The sequence below is a fragment of the Gossypium arboreum genome, chromosome 6 (genome assembly GCF_025698485.1).
Source record: "Gossypium arboreum isolate Shixiya-1 chromosome 6, ASM2569848v2, whole genome shotgun sequence".
NCBI classification, from domain to species: domain Eukaryota; kingdom Viridiplantae; phylum Streptophyta; class Magnoliopsida; order Malvales; family Malvaceae; genus Gossypium; species Gossypium arboreum.
In genome coordinates this window covers 119,670,265-119,681,961 of record NC_069075.1, presented here as the reverse complement: position 1 = coordinate 119,681,961, position 11,697 = coordinate 119,670,265, and the positions used below count along the sequence as shown (strand labels likewise).

The 11,697-nt window shown below is 33.3% G+C and overlaps 1 protein-coding gene and 1 non-coding gene across 2 annotated transcripts; one reads left to right on the top strand and one right to left on the bottom strand.

Moving 5' to 3' along the window:
- Window positions 1-230: 230 nt before the first annotated feature.
- LOC128294743 (small nucleolar RNA R71) lies at window positions 231-337 on the top strand. Its single transcript, XR_008285050.1, has one exon. It is a non-coding gene; the product is annotated as a small nucleolar RNA R71 (small nucleolar RNA).
- A 7,152-nt stretch (window positions 338-7,489) lies between these two features.
- Window positions 7,490-8,511, bottom strand: LOC108481707 (uncharacterized). Its single transcript, XM_053029473.1, has one exon. The coding sequence runs from the start codon at window positions 8,270-8,272 to the stop codon at window positions 7,703-7,705; it is 570 nt and encodes a 189-aa protein (XP_052885433.1). The 5' UTR covers window positions 8,273-8,511; the 3' UTR covers window positions 7,490-7,702.
- Window positions 8,512-11,697: the final 3,186 nt, after the last annotated feature.

The following is an 11,697-nucleotide window of genomic DNA, read 5'->3' as shown; positions in this document are numbered from 1 at the left end:
AAGATGCGAGTGAAGTAAGAGCGTCTACTTCATGTATTCCAGTGACTCATCTTCCTGACGCTACTCAATTCGTTGGCGATTGATAATTGTTGCTGGCAATCCTCCCAATGATTTCACAAGCCTTATAATAAGACTTAGAAAAGAGAGCACCATTAGCAGAAGCATCTACTACCATCCTCGTGCGTGCATTAAGACCATTATAAAACGTATCAAGTTGGATGCAATGTGAGATTCCGTAATAAGGGCACTTCTGTAATAATTCTTTGTACCTTTCCCATGCCTCATACAAGGATTCATCATCCATTTGTTGGAAAGCAGTGATCTCATTCCTCAACTTAGCATTCTTGCTGGGTGGGAAATACTTCATAAGGAATCTTTCCGCTAACTCTTTCCATGTGGAAATTGAATTTGGTGGCAATGAGTTAAACCTGTCTCGAGCTCTGTCCCTTAGCAGATATGGGAACAGCTTATTGTAATGCATCTTCGAGCACCCCAGCTAACTTGAAAGAATTTCTCACCTCCATAAACAGTCTTAAGTGAAGATGAGGATCTTCGGTAGGCATTCCACTGAATTGACAGACTGTCTGAAGCATCTGGAACATGACTAGCTTCAGCTCAAATTGTTGTGTCTCAATTTCGGGTCTCCTAATACCTGGATTAAGATCATGAAACACTGGCATGGCATACCATCTCAAAGCTCTATCCCTATCATTAGCAATAAGGATAGGATTTTGAGCAGGGTCTAATCCGTTTCCTTGATTCAGATTTTCAAAATTCATCTCTTCGGTCCTTCTCTGACTAGCTTGTCTTCTTCACTGTCGAAAAGTTCTTTCAATCTCAAGGTCTTTCAATCTCAAGGTCTATAGGGAGTAAATTGATAATTTCGTCAATACTCATAAATGCCTGAAATAATCACAGAAAAATTAATTAAGTTAATATTGAATATAAAAATATACCAAAATGCAAAAACTAACAAATTCACAAATAATGACATTTTAAAATAGTCTCCGACAACAGTGCCAAAAACTTAGAATGACGAAAATGTGCAAGTGTACACAATCTCAACAAGTAATAAAATGACAAGTAAATGTCGAGTTATCGTATCCACAGGGACTATGAAATGAGTTATTTATGAATGCAATTGTAAAACACTTTGGTGAGGAAAAATATTTGATTTGAGGAGGTAATTAAAAACTAAGATTTTTAACTAAGTAAAATTAATAAAGAGAAAATAAAAGTTCCAATGCACAATTTCAAAAGATGATTTTAATCAAGATGACATAATTGTGTTAGATCAATTACATTTCTTAACTTAGAATTATTAAACTCATGTTTATGTTGTTACGAATAAATTTACAGCAACTTGGTAATTTGCTAACTTATGAACATGCTCACCTACCAAAACACATTTATCTCTTGACTATATCTCTATGTCAATTCAACTGATTAAATAGATTTTTATAAGCAAATGTGTTATTGCACATACATACTTATAAAATTAAAATAATCTCTTGTACATATCTTTATGCCAATTCAAACAATTAATTCAATCTTATAAGCACATAAAAGATTACATGAGGTAACAATGTATTTCTACCTTGAAACAATATAATCACAATAACCTTGCAAGTTACGCAATGCAAATGTATCGCTAGATACCTTTGCTAATTTAACCCTCAGCTACCTTAGATGATTAAACATACACTGATTAAGTATCATGTCAATTAATTACAATTTCAATCCGTTTAAATAATTAATTCATTAGCTACCTTACAATTGTAACGCAAGAATAACTTAGTCATGGTTTTACTTAATCAAACATCTTACCGAGGCCTATAACAACACAAACACAATTTTAATAAATTAAGTAGATGAAATGCAATCAACCTAACACAAATTAAATTTAAGCCATATTAATTAAATTAAACATTTTAACATCATAAATATTCATAGACATGTTCATCATAGAAACAACAAAAATTAAAAGGATAGGGAACAAGAATCAAATCTGGTGTTTCTCCATGGCTTGACTAGTTTGCTCCACTTTTTCTTCTCTGGTTGTTCTTGTCGAACCGAGGCTGCTACAAACACTTTAATATTGCTCCAAATGGTGGATGAATGATTCTTTTTCAAGAGGTGAAATCGGCAAGAAAATAAATAAAAATGGATGGGAAATAAAGAGAGAAAATTGATAGAGAAGAGAAACGATGAGAAAGTTGAGGTGTGTTTGAAATTAGAAGCCAAGGGGGGTTTATAGGTTGAGAGGGCTCCTAAAAATAGCCAAAATCAGCAGCCAAAGAGCCCTCTCATGGCCGGCCACACATGTGGCAAGTTTGAAGTTTTCAAACTTGATATATTAAGGTAGGGGCAAATCTAGAAAGGCACAAATAATGGAGGGGTTTGTTTGCAATTTGAACAAGTCTTAAAGGACCATTTTGCAAGCTAATTAATTAGCCAAACAAGCCTAATTGGGTCAGCATGTCGGACGGTTTTGGGCTGCCCAGTAATCGATCAATTCGGTTTTCGCAGTTCAACTCAACTGGGCCACTTTTCATAATTAATTAATAATAATTTATTTAACCCAAATTAAATTGGATATAATTAAAATTAATTATGTTATGAATTAATACACATAATTTGGACCGTATTAGGCTGAAAAATTAATTCACCTTCATGCTTAAAATTGTTTCTCGGTTTTATGCTTCTAGCAGTGTCTGTCGAGCCATTTTTCGCCCTTTGTGCAAATCAATCGAAAATAACCAAAATTAATTAAAATTCATAATGTTAATAATTTAAGTACAAACTAATTATTTTATAATAATTATATATTTTTTAACAAGAATTTTACCGAACTTGCATGAATTTGGGTTAAAAAGGGCATGAAAAAGTGTGTATATTTTTGTGTTTTCACACCCCCAAACTTAATTCATTACTCGTCCCGAGTAATGCACAAATTGAAAAGAATTTTTTCAAAAACACCTTTGAAAATTTCCAAGAATGTAGCCTTTGTCAGAGTCACTCAACCACCATTTTTAGTAGCATTCAAGTGTTCGTAGAAGCCTCGGTTCGACAAGCACAAGCAGAGAAGGAGGAGTGGAGCAAACTAGTCAAGCCATGGAGAAAACACTGGATTCGAACCTACAGGAGTTTTCACATGGCCTGACACACGCCTTTGTCCATGGCCCGTGTCCCACACACGGTCATGACACGCTCGTGTTTTAGCCCTGTCTAAAAACCTTGACATTCTATTTCTGATGTCAGCAACAATTTGGGGCACACGGCCTAGGCACATGCCCATGGCTAAAGGCCGTGCCTTACACACGGCTGAGACACATGGTCGTGTCTCTACCCGTGTGTTTACTACCATGCATACTGACTTGCGAATTCGAGGTGCAGGGGACACACGGCCAAACAACACGCCCATGGGGCTGACGTACGTCACGCACGACCTAGACATACGCCCTTGTGTCTACCCGTGTGGACGATATAAGGCTATATACCAAGCCCTTCGCCACCCTAAAACACCATCTAACATCATTCCTCATACCAAAATCTAACATAACATGATTTCTCAACCAAGTAATCATAACTAAAATTTATATACATTTCATTTATTCAACCACACCAACAATTTCGTATTCATGAAAGGTTTTCTTGCATTCATATAATAACTTTCAATATCGACCATTTTTCATGGCCTTATACAAAAATAAGTCAAGTATTAGATTAAGCCAACACATACCAATTAACAATGACACAAAACTCAAAAGTAAAGATCCTATACATGCTATAATCAAAATAAAAGAACTAACTATACCAAGTGCTTCAGATGATAGTGTGACTAGCTTCTCCGACGTATGCGATGATCTACAGGTTACTTTGACGACACTAAAGGAAAATGGAAAGGAAAATGGGTAAAGCTTAGTAAATTGCATGAAAACAAACATCAACTAATTATCATACACAATATGCTCATAACCTTTCATAGCTTGTCCATGAATACAATGAAGGGACACAAGTACAACTTACTCATCACCATCCAATACAATTCATATAGCATATATTGAGCCCACATCTCATACATTTCAAGTAGGTACCTGTACCACTCACCACATGGTCATAAATTTTCTTATTTTGATACAAATCATAAATCTTTCGTTGAATCATTTGGAATATTACCGGATACTCAATAACCCTGAGCCTGGGGTAAGATGCCGACGCCATGTCTCAGACATGGTCTTACACTGGTTAGCACATTAAAGTCAATGCCGTGCCCCAAATAGGTCTTACATTGGCTTTCATATATCGAGGCCGATGCCATGTCCCAGACAGGTCTTACACTAGCTCTCATCTATCGGTGTCGATGCCATGTCTAGACAGGTCGTACACTATCTTGTATATCTCGAGGCCAATGCATGTCCCACACATGTCTTACACTAGCTCACATACCACCCAATGTCATGGTACAAATATCCAAGTCTATTCCAAATGTTCAACCGGAAGTCTTTACTACATTAATTTCTCGACATGCATTCTCATAATCACAATCCAGCAATTCATGCAATATCAATTCAATCATACATCATAGCAATATAGTTGCATTATTAACATACAACTTACCTCGGATTACAAAATGTAAGGGACTAGACGATTTAATCTACTTGCTTGGCCTTCCCTCGGTCTAGGTTCAGATTTTGTATTTCTTAATCTAAAATAATAAGAATTCACAAGTTTAATCATTTTATCGATCTATGTACTCAACAATTTATAATTGGGCAAAATGACCATTTTGCCCCTAGACCCGAAAATCTATTTTTATCACATTTTCTCATTAATCAAGCCTAGACGAATACTTTTTATACTAGCAGCAGCCCACAATTCTCATTATTTCACACATTTATTACCTATTTTACAACTTATGCAAAATGGTCCTTAGTTAGGTTTCCATGAAAACTACTTCACAAAAGTTGTTTATTTCACAACCATGTTTCATTTTCTTCCATAAAATTTCAGAAAACAACATGAACACTCTCATGGTAAAAGCCTATGCTTTTAACCATTTTGCAAAATAGTCCTCTTATTTGAAAGCTCATGCTACAAGGATTCTAAAAGTACAAAAATCATGAAGAAAGACCATCAAAATCACTTACTTGTGAGGGTTACAAGTTGCTGAAATTTTCAAGGTTTCAAACCTCTATTTTTCTGGTGTTTTTCGGTGGAGAAGAAGATGAAAGAGGGATGATATCATCTTTCTTTTATTTTATTTTCTTTTTTGCCAAATAAGTCACCAAACTTCACCTAACATTTGACTATTTTAATTTCCTTGTCTCATGGTCGGAAAAGCACCATCCTAGGGTCTATTTGCACTTTAAATACTCCTAATTTATAATCCACGGCCATTTAACACTATTTGCTAGCAAATCACAACTTTTTCCCTTTATGCGATTTAGTCATTTTTCAAAATTAAGCTCACAAACGTTAAAATTACTTCACCAAATTTTTCATGCACTGACATAATCATGCTATAACACCAAAATAATAATTCAATAATTTCTCTAACTTCGGATTTGTGGTCTCAGAACCACTGTTCCAACTAAGCCCAAAATCAGACTGTTACACCCACCTCTACCAATTACTTATCAGGATAAGGGATTTATGGGTCCTAATCGTATTAAGTTAAAGTCCATTCCAAGAAGGGTTAGCTCAACAATTGTTACTACTCCAAATTTAGACATATTTCCCTTTGTTGCATATGTCTCTTCCCCGAATGATTCCCTTCCAAACTCATGTGCCTATTGGTCTATCTTGCATCAACTCAAAGGGGATTGATCTATAATATTTCGCTTTAAATAATAGAGAGATTAAAGGATCCGATGAAGTTATTATTCACCACGCTTGCTTGCTTAATACCCAAACCTTCCTCTGAAATGAGGGTATATAATTTCTCTCAACTACACAGATACAGTTTCAATTGGCTAATATTATACCCCCCACCAAAAGAATTAAATAATCTTATCAATTGTATCACAAGCCGCAGATTTAAAGGAGGAAAACCTATAAAAAGGTATCAAAGCTAACCTTCCACTTGGCAATCGCTTTCCATAGTGTTAATTTGTTATTAATTTTATCATTGATATCCGGAAGAAATCATTCTACTTCTATTGTTTCCTAGCTCTACTCTTAAATATTTGTTTGGCCTATCAACTCTTTTAATATTTAGGAATCCAAGATATCACATTTTCTCCTAGAAGTTGATAGAAGGATTGAGGCGAAACTCTAATTTGTCATAATTTTTAACTCGATCTGTCTTTTTAACTTTTATGATTCCAAAATATCACATTTTCGCCTACAAGTTGATAGAAAGATTAATAAGAAGCTCTAATTTGTAACAATTTATAACTCGACCTAATAAGATATAAAACTTCATCAAATACTCTTTAAAGTTGACTCTTTTTAAGTAGAACTCTTTAAAGTAGAAGTTGACTTTTAAATGAAATAAATTTATTATCTTCACTTATGTAAATTTTACTAAGATAAACTATACAAATGTGAATAAAAATTATCATATGTTTCATTTGTTTATTTTAACATTTTTAAAAAAAATAAATTAAAAATAAGTAACTATAAAAGATTTCAGTATGAATATATCAATAACAATATCAAATATTTATAAATTTTGAAAATCATAATTTTCTCAGCATAGTTTATAAAACTCAAATTTTGTTTATTTCTAACCAAGCTTTCTAGAGGCTAACTAGTTAATGCTATCGTGCTGGTATATGGGCATCCAGGCAATTTGATTCCCTAGTTTTAATATTGTTTTATTGTGAAATTAACTAAGAAGGATTATGGAGAAAATATAGGCATTATTCTCCGGTGTGCTAAATTATCAACAAACACTAGTACGTACTACCACTACTACATATTTATTTATATCACATCTTGGTTTTTTGTCCCATGATCCCTCAAACCCAATTAATTACTATTTCCCAACTGCTCCTACCTTTTTCTTTTTTGAGCCTTTAATTTATTTGTTATTGTGGTAGCAATTTTGGAAAGAGGTTGTCTACTTATGTTCACTTCAACACCAATTTATGTGTTCACTTTAACTTATTAATTCCAGAATTCCTTAACATCATCAGTGTTGCCCCAATATTATACTTCAAATCATATATAATTTTGATACCAGAATTAATGACTACTATTTCCTTAGGTGACCACTTCCGAGATGCTCTCGCTTTCTAAATTACTGGACTATTCAAATTATAAAATTATTTTAGCTTTAGTACAACTAAAAATTGAGTTATTTACATTTTGTTTGTTAAATTATCATCTTATAGTTTAGTCAATTAACTATTAAAATGTAATATTATTCTTATATTAACTTCCAAATTCAAGAGAGACTTAGGCCCCTAAAATCAAATTAAATTTGGGTTATAATATTTCATAATATCTGATAATGCTAAATAATTAGCAAAGAGTAGGAAAATTATTGTAACCTTAGAAGCATTTGCTTTTGGATTTTCTAAAGCTTGTCATTTCCGACAAATATATTTACAAGTATCCCCAACCTTAAACCCAATGTCATTAACACAAATAATTAAAAGGAAAAACAATTAAAAACATTATACCATCTACATTAAATTCCTAAAATGCCACCACCACCAACCGCCATTACAGCACAGCTTCAGCTTTACCTTCTTCACCACCTCCTGCATGATTCATCCCATAACCTAACAACGTTGCCGTTTAACGCCGTCAAATCCTGATAACGGTACCACCCTGCTTCCCCTTTCCTCAACCTCAACACTCTTTCCCAACTCTCCCACCACTCCCCGCAGCACCTCCCTTCACCACCGTCACTCCATTCCGTTACCGTCATCCCACCGTCGACGTCTACGTCATCATCCACGTAATAAACAGTCAACTTGATTTTTCCTCCTTTGGTCACCAACTGCGAACCGCTTGTTTCTGAGACGGAAGCTGGAGGGGCCGGGGGAGTTGAAACTGAAGCCGAAGCTGAAGGGGTCGGCTTTTCATCGGCGCCGAGAATCGGTCGAGACTCATCATGGGCACGATCAGAAATAGACACCGAGAGCTTCTGGTCATTACTTTGAACGGAGGCGCCGACGACGGCTCTTATCCTCCAAAAACTAACCGCAGCAGTGAGAACAGCAATCCACGTCCACAGATTATGAATAACCGTGAAAATCCCAAAACTCACATAGTTAAATGCCAAAGCTTCGAGTGGAGATTCCAACACCTGATTCATTTTTGTTTGGTCCGCCAACTCTAAAATTCGGCTGTCTGAAGATATTCTAGTCTTGGTTCTGTTTCTGTGTTTTATAAGGGAAACTAAAAATCAGAGGCCTATAGAAATGGTAAGGTAGAGGAGAAAGAGAACACGACAAAGAAAGCTAGGCCATAGATGGAGAGAGCAAGTTGAGGAGATTAATGGAGATGCTGAGAATCGAAAGGAAAGATGCTAATTTGCTAAGATTGATCCATTTACTTATACCCAATTAAAAAACATGGGCAGGTGTGAAATCAGGAGGGTTGATATTTACCGTCCCTTGCCCTTCTCGTAAAAAGCTGACCATTCGTTTACTGCAGCAGAATATATAACGATTTCTAGGGTAAATTGTAATTATTAAATTATTAGTAAGTTTATATTTTAATTATTTTATTTTAAAATATTATAAAATAATTATTAAATTATTTAAAATTTTATTTAAATCATTCAATTATTTTAAAATTTTTATTTAAATTACTAAGTTATTTAAATTTTAATTTAGATTCATGATACTCAAAATAGTTTAATAAAAATATTAATTTATAAAAGAAAAGAGAAAGAAAAACATTCTATTAGTAGAAACAATGTGAACAGAAAAGATAATACAATAATAATTTTAATAATTAAATAATTTAGATAAAAATTTTAATAATTTAATAGTTATTTTGTAAACTTCTAAAAGTTATAATTTGGAATTAAGTAATTTACCCTTCCTGTATATATGACTTAAGTATGGAAAATATCTCCTCCCTTGGGCCCTCCACTCAAATTTTAAAAAGAAATTGATAATATGAAACTATTTCATAATATCATTGTCCATTTTCAATAAAAAAAAAAGTAACATAAAAAGATAGTATCACGACATAAAATCACAGTTTCTCAATTTCAAGACGTGGAAGGATTGTTTTATTTGGTTATAACTGCAGTTACCGTTCACTCAGCGTTAATATAAAAAACATGCGTTTAATGCTTCGTGCAATCTTTTGAATCGGATTGAAAATGATCTGTTCTCAAGGAATTATCCAATGGGACTTTTGAGTTAAGGAACGAAGATGAGATTAAAAGTCCGATTCCAACAGTTTTGAACTTTTCAATGGCGTTTAATGCTTCGTGTTCCAAAGCACTAAATGTCTTCGGCGAGGACGTCTATTTGTTCTTGGAACAACAACAGTGCCTAATGGTAAACGTTTGAAGCGAGGACGATCAACGGAAGGTCGCGGGTGGCGAGTGGCGGTAAACTTGGTAATTTTATAGAACACTTGGGGTTTGTTTCATTAGCTTGGGCTTTAATGGCGGATTCATATACGTTAAAGTAAAAATAGTAGATGCAAAAAACGGTGGCGGGTTGAATCCAAAATAAAGATGTCGGGATGTGATGTTTACGCGCCAACTCCGTGGCCCAATGAAGGAACAAGGAGTAGACAATGCAAGTGATGGTTTGCGTTCGTTCTTACTGCTTGTTATAAACTCGAAGATGGCTTCTTTGCCTCGTCGCCTAAGTTCAGACAGGTAATGGTCTGTGTCATCACCGGCTTGGACTCCGTTTTCGTAGCCATTGGAAAAGGGTAAAAACGATAGGCCTTGAGCGGTGGGGACTTCGGTCATGCGACGGCGGGCGGAGATGCTGGTGATGAAAGTTACACGTATAGATGCTTGGCGAATTGTAAGGTGTTAGCAGCCCTAGATGTTAGACCTTCAAAATTTTAGTGCTCATAACAAAAGGGCAGTAAGATTAGGGGATGAAAGAAATGACAAAATCCTCGCATTGGTTGTTGAGGACCAAGCAATAAGATTAGGGGAAGACATTTTCTGTAAGAATGGGTGACTCAAAATGATAAGACTTATCGCTCTCAAAGAAAATGCCTGTATCCCATCTTCCACCACATATGGATGGTTTTGTCCTTTTGTATGTATGTTTCCTTTGTGCATTGTAATCGCAAATACGACATGACTGTAGAATGGGTCCGGAAGGCTAAAGCCACTAAAAGGGTTTTTTACTAAATTAGTATAAAAAAATTAAAAAATTCTAAAATAAGACACCGAAAAAATTAATTACAGAAATGGTATAATCAGAGTGGTCACGCTACTCGACAAAGCAACATCACCGACATGACCATCAACAGGCATGCAAAACAGAAAAAAAACACTGAAAACAAAAAAAAAAGCTGACAACGAAAAAATAATAATAATAAAGGGTCATGTGGGTGCGAGGGCACCAGGTTGCTTTCTGGCGGAAGCAAGACTAGTTAATGGGTCCCACAGTGTGCACCTAAGACATGTAAAATATATTTTAAAAATAAGATATGAAAAAATACAAAAAATGTCAAAATCAAAGTTATTTATTAAATTAATATAAAAATATTTACATAATACATTTGAAATATTTTTTGCTAAAATAATATAAAAAAATATAAAATAATATATTTTAAAAAATAAGATCTGAAAAAATCTGAAGAAAGTGTCAAAATCGGGGTTATTTATTAAATTAATATAAAAACACTTACATAATACATTTTAAAATTTTTTGCTCAAAATATTATAAAAAATAAAATTTTCAAATAATATATTTATAAAAAAAATGTTTCAAATGTAAAAATCGATTAATTTAATAAATAACCCCGATTTTGATTTATTGAAAATTTTTTCAGATACTTATTTTTTAAAATATATTATTTTCGATTTTATTTCTTCATATTATTTGAAGAAATAATGTTTCAAATGTATTATTTAAGTATTTTATATTTTTCATAAATAACCCCGATTTTAGAAAAATTCAGATTTTTCAGATATTATATTTTAAAATATATTATTTTCGATTTTATTTTTTATATTATTTTAGCAAAAATATTTCAAATGTATTATGTAAATGTTTTTTTATATTAATTTAATAAATAACCTTGATTTTGACACTTTCTTCAGATTTTTTTTCAGATTTATTTTTTAAAATATATTTTATATTTTAGTAATTTAAGATCTATTAAATTATTTTGCCAGAGGTAACACCAAAAGCCGCCTGCACCCACATGACCCTTTTTTATTATTTTTTTTCGCTTTTAACTTTTTTTTGTTTTCGTGTTTTTTTTTATCATGTCAGCAATCGTTGATGGTCATATCGTAGGAAATTTCGCCGAGTGGCGTGACCAATTTCGACTATACCATTTTCGTAATTAGTTTTTTTGATGTCTTATTTTAGAATTTTTAATTTTTTATACTAATTTAGTAAAAAACCCCACTAAAACAAGCAATATGTCAGACTTATTGATTGGAATTCCAAGTACTCGAGCAAGTTAGAATTGTTGTAATCAAATCCTTGTTATGAAATGAATGTTTTTCTTTTATACGTGAAAATAACTCTATTAATAATATTTTTAAAATAAAGAGATAAAATTATATTCAATCAAAAT